A 16894-nucleotide genomic window follows, 5' to 3' on the forward strand; every position below is an offset into this window, starting at 1 on the left:
CTCACGGAAACACGTAGCCTTTATAGCCAAACGATGAGAGTGGCGAAGCGGACTAACATGATTTTGCTGCTCACAGGTGGAGGTTCCTCAGAGAACTTGTTTGTGAACCGAAGGAATATTTTTTTTATTATTTTTTTTTTTTTTGCATTTAATCTTGTGACCGTCACTTATTTTTGTTTTCTTCACCGGGAATAATGACTTGTGGGAATTTAACCGGACGAGACTGATGATTGAAAACGGTCAGCGGAGAAGTAACTCATTTCTTTTGTAATGTTTTTCCATTTCAAAGCTGAATTGATTTAATCGCGAGTGTGCAGTGGTGTTTCTCTGCGATGTGACACGCGGGGTTTGTTTTCTCTCCCTGCTCCCACATCAGAGCGTTTATTTATTATTATTATTTCGTCGCTTGTTGCAGTTTTCATGCGTCCGTGCTCATGAAGATGATTCCTTTGTTTTTTTTTTTTTTTTTTTTTTGTCAAAGTCACCGGAATAGGGGCATAAATTGAAATCCTCACTCGCGACCTGTAGCTTTTCACTTTTTCTGTATCTCTGGAAGCCCCCACTTTACCATTAGCGTTTGTCATGATAGACTGTTTTTTTTTGTTCAACCTTATCCTTTTTTTTTTTTTCTCTCTGTTCGTTTCCCTGCGTTTTAAAATGCGATTAACTAAAAACACGTGTTCGAGGGGGTAAAAATGCTCGTTTTAAACGGACTTAGTGGACTCCGAGTCCTGCATCGGTCTAAACTAATAAAACTGGTTATATTGAGTTAGGGAAATCCTGCGGTCCTTAGGAACTGTCCCCTGGTGTCCCAGTGTCATCTTTATCGACTCTTAACATGAGGGGGGGGGGGGGGGGGGGGGGGGGGGGGGGTATTAGCTGAAAATACAATTTCAAACAATAAATGCATTACTATAACTCTCAGTCATACATCTTACAAGCGCGCATCGTCACACTGATTATGAAAGGATAGTGGTCACTTGAGTGAATTGCACGGACTTGGGCGTTATAGACGTACAATTAGTCGCAAATCAGGAATATCATTGCACCGGTACAAGTTACTCAGTGCAACCGTGTAATTGCGCGACATTGCTGGCTGGCATCACCGCGGACTACAGCAACGGCTTCCCGCAAGCTCAAGAAAGTTCAAGTTAAAGGTCCCACTGACTGCCGCATAGGGAGGGATGTGAATTGTGTCCTCCGCGTTTGACCCATCCCCCGAGGGAGCGGCGAGCAGCAGCGCTGCCGCGCTCGGGAGTCATTAATCCCCGCGAGTTTAGCGCATGTCATTTCCTGTCCGGAGCGCACATTAGTGCGTTCAGACTAGTTTATGTCTCCCTTCGTGATCTTTTACATATGTCCCTTTTAGCTTTATGGGGACGCACGTGATGCGCTTTAGGGCAATTTGGTGTACCTTAGGCGGATTTTTCCTACAGACACTCCATTTAAGGTTAATTCAATAGAAGGTTCTTCGGCTCTTGGGGTTAATGTATGCCGAAGCGTTACATTCTGCAATTTCAGTCGTGTGCTGTTTAATAATATGACATATCTGCCTGGACGGTAGACCTGACAGGAAATGTAGCATATAAATAGTTAACAGCTGCTTGAAGTGTCCTTTCTGTCTCAACAACCCAACGGTTGTTTTTTTTACTGAAACATGAATAAAGTCAACAAGGTCTTCAAGCAATGACCCCAGGATGACTGCAGCTGGGTTTAAAAATAGCTCCAACAAGACAGGGCACTAGAAATGGGGATTTCAAGTTCATCCCATATTCTTTATGCTGTATTTTGTATCTATACAGAAGTGCAACTACCTTGATGCTGTCTTTCCTGTTTCGCCTTGCTATTTCAAATTAAGCTGTACTCCAGGTGGATCGTACACTTGATGTTTTGAAAGCAAAAAAAGTGTTAATTGCAACATTACCATGTATTTTCAATCCCAGCAAATTTTCAGCACAATTGTTGTCACCGTTCAACGTTGACATTGCATTTCCGCAGATGCATTTCCGCGTGTGTTTGGGTTCATCTTGCATAAACAGAAACACGCCAGATGCTCCTGACGGATTGAATGTGCAACGTGTTTTAAGTATACGCTGCACAGTTCATTTCCTATTGCATGTTACACATTCACATGTGGAAGCCTGAAACAAAATTGTTACGTTTAAGATGTTGGAGGCGGTATGAACGTCCTCAGCCCTAATCACAGGCAGCGATGGCGGTCGTAAAAACAATTTTGTCATTGTATTCCAAAGTGAAAAAAAATCAGGTGATAAGGTTAATTGTTTATTCATTTGCTTGTTTGCTCAATTGACGAAATAGTAAGAATAAAAAGTGGTAGCATATATGTATGGCACTGTGCCCACTTGAAGAAATTCAGTCCCTCAACAGCGAGAGTCGATTAAGCAAATTCTGGCATACCATGAACTTGCTCTCAGCTTTCCTCAAAAACCTTTCTAGTTACACACTTTTAAATCTGTACCGTCTGTAATCTGGTAAATCACTCCAGTGAACCTGCTCAATGGATTTATTACGTAGTATTCCAGTGGATTTATTCTGCAAATGTGTTCAATCCCCTTGAGACGTTCAATTAATTTTGATAGAGCAATTTCATTTAGTTCAAACAGTGGAATAATTAAACAGAGCAATCTCATTTTTATAATATTTATTTATGTATTATTAATATCTATATTATTAGTATTATTTCATATTCGTAGTTATTTTATTTACTGGGACATCCATTGTTTTACCTACCAATTACAGTTTCCAGAATACTTCTTGAGGTCTGTTAATATTCATTATCTGGTAATCAACATTTCATCAAAGCTGTCAGACTTGTCATTAAAAAAAAAATAAAAAAATCTACGACGTGAGTCAGTCCTGAAAATGACTCCGCAAAATGCAGAATCTCAATAGTTGTGGTGACTTTTATGCTGCGCTCTGTGAGTTCACAGTAATGTGACACAATGCAGCACTGTACAACACAACACTCAGCATATTCAAGCACAGCACAGCGTGTTTTTCCCGACTCCAGTCTGTTGACTACCCCTGGAAAGGTTATATCTCGGTTATCTTTTAGATCAGGAAAGGGCACTTCATGCATTGGAAATCTCTGTCAGGAAGTGATCTTGGTCATGCGCCACAGGTCCAAAAAAACAAAACAAAATAAAACAGTTCCTGTATTGTAGACGGGATCGTGTCCATCTTTTGGTTTTGCAGGAAGACATGGCATCCTTTCATTCTCACAATACATATTTATTTATTTAAAAACAAAAACAAAATATGTGGATGGCAAATGGGGGTGATGCCTAAACCAACTAAAACAAAATTTCTACCATTTTTTCCCCCCATTCATTTACCTTCGGTACCAACAGGGACCACTAAAGGGCAGAGCGCAGCTGAGCATACATAGCATGTAAACCAAAACATGGAGGCTTTGCACTCGTGCTCTTCAAATCCCCCTGTCTCTTATGTGAAGCAACGGATACCCACTGCCCAAGCAAGGAAACTGTTGTTCAATAATTAACCTATATCATTCTGCAAGTATCTGCATTTGAATAACGTACTAACATTTGCTAAAATTATGCTGGGTAGCGCAAATCCAGAGGGCCACCTTCTGTTACGCTAACTCAGTTACCATGCTGTGTTTCCATGGGGGGCATTATCACTGACGGACCTGCCTCAGATACATAAGACTTTCATTTTATTCATCCAAAGCTATTTCAAGTGAAACTTTGCCACTTAAAGGTTAAGTGTTTAATATCTGGAGATTCTGAGAAGAAACAGCGACATCCGGTGGTTACATTTTAGATTACACCTCTGTCACCCTCCCTTCTCCCGAGCTTGCCAGTGAACCATGGTGGCCTGCGCACCCAAACCTAGATACCTCGTCCACCCTCTTCTTCATCGGTTCGTTTAAAGACGCGAGTGTTCACCCTAAAGCTGTCTGGAGGGCAGGATTGTCCACACCAGGCTTCCTTAGAAATATGGCGGTGCAAGTCGGCAGCTAACTTGGAGCAAGACCCTCAACATATGTCAATTCTTATACATATGTCAGAACCGTTCAAAGGGTGGGAAAACCAAATCACTGATATTGCACTGTGATTATAAGCTTTTAATAATGCATTAATGGGCAGTATATTAAGCAATTTACCAATATAAAAATCATAAATCAGGCCATATTTTACACACTGGACTGAAGTATTTTATTTGTGTTGTTGACAGTGACGGACAACAACACAGGCCAGGGATACGAGGCAGGGATTCCCCTGCAGTAAGATGCAAACATGGCTGGCTCACCTTGGTAAAGAAAAGGATAGTAAAAAAAAAAAAAAAGAAAAAGAAAAAAAGTTTCATATTAAACGGCCAGGCAGAGAGGGCATGTCATGTGACTTTCTGCTCCAGAAGAAATAACACCACGAGAGCTTCACATACCAATTCTTTTCTTACCTGATAACCGACAACATGGAAATTGTGTCTTGTGTCTTTAAATTTCAGGACAATTGGGAAGATTATGTCTCTCAGTTAGAGGGCCACATTAGGCGTGTAAAATTAGCAGACCTTGATTTTCCCTGGCTGAAAACAATGATCAATCACCGAGGTGCCACAGCTAAAAAAAAAAAAAATCCACGATTTTGTTTTAATTTTTTTAAATGACACAAAATACCATATATCAGCTGTAGTATATAGCCCTATATTTCAGTATTTACAGTGAAAATGTCATGTGAAACTGAAAGAATGGGGAAGTCTCACATTTGAATGATTTATTATTCTCCTGATGCCTTTTTGAGCCCAGATTTAACCCGCTGTAAACATTCTCCAAAACTCACATTCCACAAATCATCCTCATCAAAAAGAAATTAGCTTGCTTGACATTAAAATAATTTCAAAAGACACATGCCACGCACCACCAAACAATTTCCTGCTGCAGGATAAAGGGGCGGAAGTCCGGCCTTTGCAGTTGTGTGTTGATAAGGGGAGGCAATGATTGACAGATGGATTGTCTTCCACTCCACCCCACATCATCACCTCGTGGGGTGGAGTGGAAATGAATGACTCTCCCAACGTTTGCGTTATTGCTTTGATCCTGGCGTTCCAGGGATGCAGGGTTGCAAATGGAATGCACGTGGAGTTATTGCTTGCTGCGTAAAATGATGGAAGACGTTTTTTTTTTCCCGCGCCCCCTTTTGCTTTGATTGACTGCAGGCCTATTGTGTAACGCTGCTCGTGAACGCGGATTACTCTTTGACGACACGTTTTCCTTTCTTTTTTATTTCTTACACCGTGATGATTGAGGTATTTTATGCATGCGCGTTTGTGCCTTTCTTCTACAGGACACTGATGCCGTTGATGGCAGTGATGGAGAATGAGACGTGGATACAACCCTCGAACATCCCTCATTATCTCCTTCACGGTGACCCTTTCGCCTCAAGACTCTCCCGAGAGGCTGATATTGTGGCAGCCCTCTACATTTGCATCATAGGTCAGTGACTGATTGCAAAAAAAGAAACATCCTATTATTATAGTTCCCCTGGAAGTAAATGGCAATAAGGGTTATATAAATCTGGCTCAAATTCAGTGTCTTAATCATGCAGAAGATTTGAAGTCAAAGAAATCAGTCTGAGAATAAATTCCAGAAGTCCCTTTTATATTATTTGATTTTATTTTTTACTGGTACTTGCTTTCGGTTGAACTATATATACTGCTTAAAAAAATTGGTTTCCAGGGTTGAGGTCTCCGATATATATATTTTTTTCCCACACAAACTACTAAGTATAATTTTGAGTTACGCCAATAACAGTTTGGCAAAATAGACCAGTCTGCTGCATTATTCTTTCCCTTTCATTTTTGGGGTGTCTTTGATTTCACATCTCTCTACAGGATGATTATTTTTATTTCCATCAAAAGATGAGGAATACTACATCATGCGCTTGATTATAATAAACACAGAACATGATGGTGATGTAATGCACTGATGTGTGACGCAAAGGTTCTAAGGAGAAAAAGGTGTTGTGAAACAGATGTTTAAAGCTAGGAAAGTACTTCCTGGATAAGGGTTAAAAGGGATACACACACATACATACATACATACATACATACATTACATACATATTAAATTAATGCAATTAACAATTTATTTAAAAGGGACACTAATAATCAGTTGATATTCATAAAATAATTAGTTTTAAAATGTGATGAGGAAGTATTTATTACACCAATCAATCACAAACTTTTCATATTTCTGTCGTCTTTTTTTTCCCACTTTTGTTTGTTTCATTGCTACCATTACTTAACTGTAGAAGAACTGATATTAAGTCTATTTCTATGTCAATACAAAGGGGGATTTTCTTGTTTTGGTTGACTGGTGTTTTCTGAATATATGAGATTTTCTATTTCATTGGAACTCAAAATTTACATTTAAACTAGCAAATATGTTAAAACAAATTTTTAGATAAAAACTGTTTCATTTAATTTTTGAGTGAGACATATTTGCATCAATAGGTTGTCTGTCTCTCCGTTCCCATCATGTGATTTGATCTTACGATCCTGGTTTGTCCTATGAAGGGCTTGAGGAATTTTTTTCATTCCATTCCTCACTGATAAACAGATTTGGTATTGGCACACTACATTCATGGTGTAAATTGAACACTCCAGATTATATGCAATAAAATGAAACATTTTCTTTCACTTAACCAGAGAAAATGTGAAACTTTGTTCTTCTTCATATTCAAACGCATCTGACTGGCTGACTTGCCGTCGAACTACTGTGGCCCCACATCAAAAAGGATGTCGTCAACTACAAGCCCGCCACGTTCTCCATCAAATTATGATATTCCCAAAAGTACATGCGTTACATTTCAACCATTTGTTTGCCTAGTTATTAAAACTGTAGGTCATCATCACAAGTGATCCACTGATTAATTGACCAGAGCTTTAAATGGCCCTGATTTAATGTCTTCTTAAAGTTGCACAACATATCAGTGCCAAATGTGTCTCTGTACACTACAAAATCTACGCTACGTAGGTTTGCACTAGCTGCTTATCATTGGGGCGGGGGAAAATGGTGTTAACAGTAAAATACCATTCTAACTTTTCACTGAAACAGCAACTGAGGTCCTTGGCAAAACTCCGCCCAAAGAGGGAACCTCGGGTCACCCGTGATCCGCAAATCTTCCGTGACAAGTGAAGAAGACCTAAAGAAGAACAAGAACTCTCCTGAAGGTCTCCTGCATACGGATAAATCAATAAAAACATCCGGAAAGTCATGCAGACAGCAAAACAGAACTGGTTTGAGGACAAGTGCCAAGAAAGAGGACAGCCTAAGCCCAACAGCAGCGAGATATCGTATCAAGCCATGAAGGAGCTCACAAAGAGAAAACAGGACAGAGACTGGGGAATACCTTGCAGAGCAAGAGAAGATCTTGGACAGGTGAACCAAACGAATGCCTAAACGACATCCTTAACATCATCTGCAGCAGTATCTGGGAAAGTGGAGAATGGCCTGTATCATGGACATAGTCATCGCACTTTCCAAGAAGGGCAATTTACAACTGTGCTAAAACTAAAGCGATTGGCTAAATTAGCTAAAAGCTAATCGCTTTTGTCAGCCACACAGGAAAAGTTGTACAGAAAGTAATATTGGATATGTTAAAACCTCAAGCTGAACCCAATGTTGCTGAAGAAGAGGCCGGACGGAGCGCCACAGATCAGATTGTCAACTTCTTTGAGGGATACTTGAAGCACCTTTACCCCGTCTTCATAGACTTCAATGGTGAGCTGCACTTTAGGCGAAAGTACAACAACATCAGCCCTAACGTTGTCCTTGTCATTCAACATCTGTTCTTCACAATGGAGGAGCCGGAGACTGGTTTGCAACAACTGCAGCTTTCTATGGACGCTTTCTCTTTCCTACTCTCTCGAATCACGGTGGATGTCCTGGCGGCCCTCATGACGGAATCGTCAGCATAGGAGGGGAAACAATTACAAACAGCAATTGGTGGGCGAGCTGGAGGAGAAAAACAACTTGTCAGCCCAGTTGAAAGGTTTCACTCCATCTCTCAATTCTATGGAAATCAGTGCTGAAAAATGAGATCAAGCTTACTTGATCAGATACGCATCAAAGGAGGTCCAAAATTGGACTCAGGTGGTGGTAACTGTGACACCGATTTGAGTGACGCGCCTGGACCTGCTTTTGATCATGGAAGCAGTCATAGTAGACACACAGACAAGGAGGAAAGGAAAATAATAGGAATGAAATAGAAATGAAACGACAGTGAAATGGAAATTTTAACGAAGGTACAGGTTGCCGGGATTGTTCTTTGCACAAAGCCACTTACACGCATCTGTACATAACAATTGCTAATTTCAACCAGGTTGCCAGACTTGGGTCATGTATCGAATTTGTGGGCGTGTTTACCACCTTTGTCCTTTCTGAAGTGGCGCAAAAAAAAACGGTCCGTTCTTTGGGGATCTGGCCTTGTATCTTTAATGAATTGAACTGGCCAAGAAGCTACTCATGTGCCCTGCATTGTACACAATTCATTGTTCCTTCTGCAGAAATATTGTGATTCGGTCCCAGCAACCTTGTGAATCAGTAACGTTTGTGATCTCTCGCTGATACGTACTCTTTTCGCATCTCTGCTGTGTCACTTGACAACACAGACCCTCGTTCCAAGGCCTTTTGATTGTGTGACGCCTGAGGCTTTTAAGTGGCTTTTTCTAACAGGAGAAAAGGCCACTTGACATGACAGTTCCTTCCATGCAAGGTCTTGCGGGAGGAAATTGTGTTTTCGTACTCATCAATCAATGGGTCAATTTCACGTGTCAGCAATCTGTGGGTAGGATGAAGACTGTCGCAGAGCCGCCTGCCATAAATATTCTTTAAATGTACTATTTTAAACATTAGTGACTGGTGTCTCTTTCATCCCCCTTACAGGAATCATGTCTGCCACTGGAAATGGCTATGTCATTTACATGACCATCAAACGCAAGACCAAGATGAAGCCTCCTGAGCTTATGACTGTTAATCTTGCTATATTTGACTTTGGAATATCAGGTATGGCTTGAAATATTTGGTGTGAAACACTAGGGAACAAATTGTCATTTTAATTGTTTGCTGACAATGGTAGTATGGGTAGAAATTGTATTTTGGGTTGGCACAATCGGTACAAAATTGGATGGGTGATCTTTTTCTAATGTCTTAGCTGCTACAGTGTTAAACTCTGGCAATGGTGTCCAGATGGAAGGAGGTTGAAGCGTTTGGGCAGCTTAGGAAATATTGTGCCATATTCATCACCTGATTAAAACGACATGAAGCTTTGCTACACTTTAGTCACGTTATTAGCCAATAGGAGGCAACCAAATCAATCTGGACATTATTTGTGAGGGCAGATTGAAAAAAAAAAAAAAAACTCCAACATCAATAGGACAAGGACATGATAATATGACACACTTTGATTTGAATGAGTTCAGCCTTCTGAGTAGGAAAAAGCATTGCTAGACGTTTATTACAGATAAACATAACTGCACACACACAATTTGTAGCTAAGTAGGAAGCAACGCCATCAATTCCACTTTAAATCAATTTTGGCAATTTCATTGTAACACTCTCATTCTTCGACAACTTTGCTTGTTTACAGAAAACACATTCATAGAGAATTGGCATCATAGCACTCAATGAGCTAAAATACGTGAACGCGAACAACACACTGCCTCGGGGACAACAAATGTCATAATCCTATCATCAAACCATTTATGGTGGGCTGGTTCTGCACAACTTCATAGCGTATCACTGGGTGGCCAACATGCGTCGTGTGTCCTTTTGCCTAGATGACACTTATGTGTTGTCCGATTGGTCAGAGATAAAGAGGGAGGATTGCCTGCCCTACTGAAGTGATGCAGTTATCCTTTTTTTTTCTTCAATTTTGGATACTCTGAAATCCGAGACTATGCAAGGAAATATTTGTCTGGATTTGAAAATGGGAATCCGGATAAATATTACACGATTGCACTAATTTGTTGTAATATATTAAAAACAAAAAAAAAATGTAACGATTTTTAAAACTCGGTATTGTATACAGGAGTGTACTGCAGCATTGTTATGATAGACCTGCAAATCATCTGCATATATATGTATATATATATATATATATATATATATATATACATATATATATATATATATATATATATACATATATATATATATATATATATATATGTATATATATATATATATATATATATATATATATATACATATATATACATATATATATATATATATATATATATATATACATATATGTATATATATATATGTATTGACTTGCAGGTTTATCATAACAATGCTGCAGTACACTCCTGCATAACTATCATCATGAGAAGCTGAAGCAATTAGACAGCATCATCATGTTAGAGGGAGGAATAGACACTTTTATGAGTAATGTAAAACAAATTTTTCAAGGTCAAGATTTGTGACGTCTCCTCAGGACACTGTTCTGTTGTTTTTATATGGTGGGAAAACTGACCTTGGAATGGTTAACCCTGTGCGCACTTGTCGAATGCCGTCAGCAGAGACAACTCGTGCCTTGAATTCAACAAAGCTGTGTTATGTGGCTTTGTGTTTGCCCTCAAGCTACTTCCTCCAGCTGTTACTCTCAAAATGGGTCTTTTCACCAAGCAGGAAGTTCAGAAAACTTTAGTGTCGACTGACTCACTCAGGTCCTGTTTTTTTTTTTTTTTTTTGCCTCATAATGTCAGTGACAAAGGAATGGCCTGTCCCCAAAATGAAAAATACAAAGTAATTTCAATCGATTTTTCACTTCATTATCAGTGTTCATTGCAAATTTTTGTGATCACCCTGTAGGTGTATTTAAAGTCAAAAATGACATTAAAATGAAAAAAAAAAAAAAAAAAAAAAAATCAAGAACAGTTTGAGGAGCAACAATAAACAACCAGCTAAATGACAAAGTGGAAAACTTCTCTTTGATTAAATGTCAGATTCAGCCATGCTAATACCTTTTTTTTTCTTTTTTTCTTTTTTTAAGTAGCATGGCTTGTTATTCATGACTTCCTGCTTGACCTCGCTATCCTTCCTTTTATTGACTTATCTATTTTTGCTACGCCCGCAGCTGAAGTATAGCAATGACAGGCAATAAATTAATGCATTAACCGCATTACTGGATGAGTGTAAACATCCCCACTCTTGGCGGCCACTCTTGAAAGACTTATATTATGTTCTGAATGGGGGGGGCAAAAACACGCGAGCGCGCAAACACACACACACACACACACACACACACACACACAGTATTGTAAGTGAGTGTAGAGGCTCGCCGCTATTTTGCTCCCACCCACCAAGCGACTACCAGATGTCTGTGACCTGAAACGACTCACAGCTTAAGACAAAGTTCACAAGGTGAAGGGGGGGGGGAACAAAACAAAACAAAACTTGACCGGAACCGACCAAAGTAATCACGCAAAACGTACATGCCAATTGGCGGTTCATACAACCTACATACTTCAGCGTGAGGTTTGTTGTGTGCTGCAGTAAAATACGTCCCTGTGGAAACGGTGGGTGGATAGGCGGGGAAAAAAACGCTCCACAGTCCACACCACAAGCCGTGTTTTGGCAAATTATCCCGTTAAACATAAGACCCTCTTACTATTCCTTTCAGTTTGAGAATTTATTTGAGTATTTCTTTAAAAGACGAAAGACCTCTAAAATACATCTTCTACTTTTAAAATTAAGTGCAAAAATAATTAGTTAAATGAATCCTTCAACAACAACATTAGGACGCTTGATGAAATTCAGATTTTTCTTGTGGTTTTCTGAATACGTTTTTGGCCATTAAAGCCAGGTCTGTTGAACTGTGTGCCCCATGGCCGTGCCACAGTCTAGCTAGCATTGTATTTTGAGGCCTAACCCCATGCGCATGAGCTGGGAAAAAAAGGAATGACAACAGTTGTGCCCGTTATGGCCAAAACAAGCCACAGGAAAGCATGACAGTTTACCAATTTGCTAAGTTCATTTGCTGTGACTCAAATAAAGATGCAACACGTGGGTAGCCACATGGAAGCATGTGAGCATGCCTGCTGGGTTCTGAAAAGTTCCAAGAAAAATTCTGGTCACCATGTCTTGTGCAATTTTAGCTTTGAGAAAATTAGATGTTTATCTCATTGGTGAGCGCCAAACAATTATTTGTCTTGTCCGGCTGTCCTCGAAAGATCCATTAAAATGCACCAACATTCTCAGAAGGCAGCTTTCTCGGAGGAAGAAGAACAGCTCCAACAACTTTGCCACTTCACTGTCTGATCTTCTGTCCTTTGGGGGCGTATCTGTTCAGGAATTTGTTTGCACAATAGAATAAAATGAACAACAAATACACCAAATACAATACAGTTATCATTATTATTATTATTATTATTATTATTATTATTATTAGTAGTAGTAGTAGTAGTAGTAGTAGTAGTAGTAGTAGTAGTGGTAGGCTACGGAGTGTTGAGTGTTTTAAATACATGCATTTTACATCTCATTTAAATATGGTCAAACGTCCCCATGGTACATGAGACAGACTGCTTGGTAGGGTCATTTAAATTCATCTTTGAGAATATTTTTTTTAAAAGCCATTTGCCAAAACTTTGTAAATTTGATGTCCAATCTTTGCGTCGCTGCTATTTATCTACAGCAAAAGTGAGTCAGGGCCCTGGGTGGGAAGCTAATATGCCTCTGTCAGATGGGCTAGTGCGAGTGTTAGGATAATAATAACTTATTCTGTTTGAACACGTGCTATAAGTATGTATGAGTATCCTTTAATTTCGCATAATAAACTGACACGATGTATTTTCAGAGCTCAATAACAGATAAGGCTAACGATAGAAATGACATAGGAAATTGACTTAAGCTTTATTCGTGTCTCACTTTCGTATTACATTACATTCATTAAATACTTCTACTAGATTATATTTTTTCTTTTCCAAGAAAGCAATCAATTATCCACCCATCCATCCATCCATCCATCCATCCATTGCTTTGCTGCACTGAGGGTGGCGGGAGCGGAGAGCCACAGTGTTCACTATTTTCCTGCTAATTTCTGTCTTTGTTCTACAGTTCCCTTATCCCTTCTTCCTTTCTGTCGTTGCAGTAACAGGGAAGCCATTTTTCATCATATCCAGTCTGTCCCATCGCTGGTTATTTGGCTGGGAAGGCTGCCGTTTCTATGGTTGGGCGGGCTTCTTCTTTGGCTGTGGCAGCCTTATCACCATGACGGTGGTCAGTCTGGACCGGTACCTCAAGATCTGCCATCTCAGATATGGTACATCTAACTCCTTTGTCAGAGAAACAATCTAATGGTATAATTTCCTTGTTTGGAGTGACTGTCTTTCTATTCTGTTGTTTGGAAAATGATTCTATCAATACAAATGTGCATGCTTTTTTTCTACTGTGCATCGTATGCAATCATGCTGCCCTTTATTTTACATCAAGCCGTATTGCTGTGAGTTTGTAGTAATAACTGTGGTCACAGCCAGATATCATTTGGCAGTATATTTAGTACTATTACTACGTATTATTATCATTATCATTATTATAATTATTATCATTGTTGTTGTTGTTGTTGTTGTTGCAACAAACACACATGTATAATTATACTCGTCTTTTGCTACTCTTTCAGGCACATGGCTGAAGCGGCACCATGCCTTTCTTTGCCTGGCATTTGTATGGGTGTACGCCGGCTTCTGGGCCACCATGCCACTGATCGGCTGGGGAAACTACGCTCCAGAACCATTCGGGACATCCTGCACACTGGACTGGTGGCTTGCCCAGGCCTCTGTGTCGGGCCAGACCTTTGTCATGTCCATCCTGTTCTTCTGCCTCGTCCTTCCCACAGGCATCATTGTCTACTCCTATGTTATGATCATCTTCAAGGTCAAGTCTTCTGCAAAAGAGATATCAAACTTTGATGCCCGAATTAGAAATAACCACAGCCTAGAGATGAAACTCACAAAGGTGGGTAGGATAAGAGTGCTTCATTCTGTGTCCACTCAAAGGTCCAGTGTGTAATATTTGGAGATTTTGAGAAGAAACAGTCACGTCAAGTGATTACATTTTAGATTGCAGTGCTCATTTGCTCCCCCCCCCCCCCCCCCCCCCCCCCCGAACTTGCCAGGGAACTACATTGGCCTCTGCACACAAACCTGGACTCCGTGTCCTCAGATATTTGGCAGTGCAAGATGGCAACTAACTATGTATATTCTTATAAGAACCGTTCTATGGGTAGGAAACACAAATTACTTTTTTGGACTGCAAGAATACACTTGTAATAATATGTAAAAGACAAAGGAGGGGGGGGGGGGAAAGGACATATCTGACTTTTTTAATTAATTTGATTTGCTTGTATATATTTATAAACATGGACAATGATACAGTTCTCAGCAGTTTGGCTCTGTGCACCGTGGATTCGAAATGAAACTTGAGTGATGTTTATTCTCATTTTTCCCAGCAAAGCTTGAGTCATTCAGACACACAGTGTGCAGGACGCCGGTATGACATCTTTGCGTCCTGTTTCGCAGGTGGCCATGTTGATCTGCGCCGGCTTTCTGATAGCTTGGATCCCCTACGCAGTGGTTTCCGTGGTGTCAGCTTTCGGGTCGCCGGATTCAGTGCCCATTCCTGTTTCTGTCATTCCTACGTTGTTGGCCAAGTCCTCGGCCATGTACAACCCCATTATCTACCAGGTGGTGGACCTCAAACACTCCTGTGCCAGGTCTGCCTGTTTTAAGGCCCTAAAGGAACGCAGGCATTTTCGAAAGACGAGGTATGATGTGTGTTTTTATGCTTTGCTTGCTGCTCCGCCAACATTTTTCCCCCAATTCTATGGACGTTACTCTTTTGTCATTACAGCGAGTGAAATTGTTACAGTTTGGGATTGGTTCACCTGCGTTTACACCGAGAACAATTGTAGCAATTTAGCAGCGAGGGTGGGGGTTTCATATAATCAAGCAGTGTGATATTGATTCGTGTCGCACGCTGCGTTCCCTTATCTATCAACTGAACCATGAGATTGCCCTTGACACAAACACATAGGATGCATCCCAGATTTTCCACTGGGGATCCTATTTAAATATATGAATAGGCAATGATACATTTTTGTCGGAGCGTCAGCAGCTTTGTTGTGAATACAGCCTGGCTGTGTTTTGGAAAAGGCCTAATTCTCTTTATTTATAATTCATGCCAACAAATGGCATATTTCAAAATTCCTTTTCAATTCATTCAACTTTTTTTCTTTAGTAAGGTTTTGCTCAGAACTTCTCGAGTGGAATTTGGGAATTGTAGTAGAAAATGATACAGTTTCATGCAAAAGTCCTTCTTTAAAACAACAACGATATTTCATGATGAAAATTAACCAGTAATGTATCCAATCCAAAAGCACAACACAGAACACAGTGAGTCCAGAAACCAGGCAGATCAGTGATACAGAAAGCGGCAGCTTAGCATGATTTCCATTTTCACCAACCCAGATCCTAATATAAAGTGTCAAAACAGGCTGATTGAAAGATTTTCAAAACACATGCATTCATTCAGTCATCTTCTAAAAAGACAAATAGATTGTCTAGTCGGGACCTTCATTTTTGGTCAAGCTAAATACAGCACAACATCAAGCGACAGCGTGCACCATTACAAGCTGAGATGACAAATTGTGCCCATTCGTGACAACTGCTGAATATTTATTTGCTCATGTATTAAATAATGCCGAATTCCCATCGTCCTCTGACCGTTGACACATCCTCCCCTTGCGTCTTTGTCCTTGCAGGTTCTACACTATCTCCGGCTCATTTAAAGACACACAACCCCCCAAAGAAGCTCACATTGAGATGTGAGATGCTTCAGACTGCGTGAACCTTTCCTCCTCGTCAGTCTTCAACCATTTTTGACAGAAGGCAGACCACAACTTAGCCAATTGCACACTGCCTGCCGTCTTCTAAGATATCAACTGTCATCCCTTTACCTGCGACCTATACATATTGGATCCAGACTCTGACAACCTACTTCTTGCACCAACACGGCTCCCCGTGGCACCTCACTTCCTTCTGCCAAGGACCACTGTCTCCTCCTAAGATATTTTACACAATCAGTGCAGTTTCTTTGTCTTTTACAGGACTTGCAGGTTATGTATCATTCACTTTACTGTAAGTAGCACGCTGTCACAAATATCACTATCAATATGTCACTTTTCACCTTCCACAGTTTCCCACACTTTTTTTGACCAAAATCACTAAGCATCTTAAAGCTTTTACAGTTCCAAACTTGTATGAAAATGCTGCATTTTGTCATAGTTTTTCTAACGTTAATCATAGTTCAGCAGTGTTTTTTGACGTTCAACCTAAAAACAGTCATAGTCAGACGCGAGCCATGTCTAATCAACTTGGAAGGGATGTCTTGTGTGTAGAGGTTGTTTATATGAGGCTTTTATATTCCTATACCTGTGAAGTAAAGGTATTTTATGAATTGTATTTACAGGCATTTTACTTTTTCCCCCCCAAAAAATTAAAAATCCGCTCATATGGCGAGTCTTTGAACGTGAGCTTGTACCCTAGCTGAGGCTTTGTCACCAACGTGGGAATGTACATATTTCCCAAAGCTTTGATGTCACAAACATGTTCTTGCACCTTTTTTTTTTTTTTTTCTGAAAATTGAAGGTGGCAAAAGATTGTGATTGTGTTACAGTACAAGGGTGTTAGCTGACAGCATCCATTCTAGTGTTCCCCAGTCTACCGATACTCGAAAAGTCATGTTGTTGTTGATGATAATAATGATGCTCATGAATACAAATACTTCACGAACAACTCTTTATTAACATGCAACCGGCATATGTCCATTTCCACGTTTCTTCAGGTC

The 16894-nt window shown here is 40.0% G+C and overlaps 1 protein-coding gene across 2 annotated transcripts; it reads left to right on the forward strand.

Annotated features, from left to right (window-relative positions):
- The first annotated feature begins 43 nt into the window (after window positions 1-43).
- opn5 (opsin 5) lies at window positions 44-16239 on the forward strand. Of its 2 annotated transcripts, none has more exons than XM_076037882.1 (7): window positions 44-251; window positions 5331-5479; window positions 8933-9052; window positions 13143-13313; window positions 13671-14005; window positions 14569-14813; window positions 15810-16239. In XM_076037882.1, exons 2-7 carry the CDS (start codon window positions 5338-5340, stop codon window positions 15874-15876), a joined length of 1080 nt encoding a protein of 359 aa, XP_075893997.1. In that variant the 5' UTR covers window positions 44-251; window positions 5331-5337; the 3' UTR covers window positions 15877-16239. The 2 variants fall into 2 exon arrangements, with proteins under 2 accessions (XP_075893997.1, XP_075893996.1); XM_076037881.1 differs by having other exon boundaries at window positions 44-239.
- The last annotated feature ends 655 nt before the right edge of the window (window positions 16240-16894 follow it).

The sequence above is a fragment of the Nelusetta ayraudi genome, unplaced genomic scaffold (genome assembly GCF_046127955.1).
Source record: "Nelusetta ayraudi isolate G7.1 ecotype Tasmania unplaced genomic scaffold, CSIRO-AGI_Nayr_v1 ptg000052l, whole genome shotgun sequence".
Classification (NCBI taxonomy): Eukaryota; Metazoa; Chordata; class Actinopteri; order Tetraodontiformes; family Monacanthidae; genus Nelusetta; species Nelusetta ayraudi.

Coding starts and splice junctions, on each gene's coding strand:
- opn5 (XM_076037882.1), top strand. CDS start 5,338: ATGCCGTTGATGGCAGTGATGGAGAATGAGACGTGGATACAACCCTCG. Junction 9,053..13,142: donor ATTTGACTTTGGAATATCAG/GTATGGCTTGAA, acceptor CTGTCGTTGCAG/TAACAGGGAAGCCATTTTTC. Junction 14,006..14,568: donor TAGAGATGAAACTCACAAAG/GTGGGTAGGATA, acceptor CCTGTTTCGCAG/GTGGCCATGTTGATCTGCGC.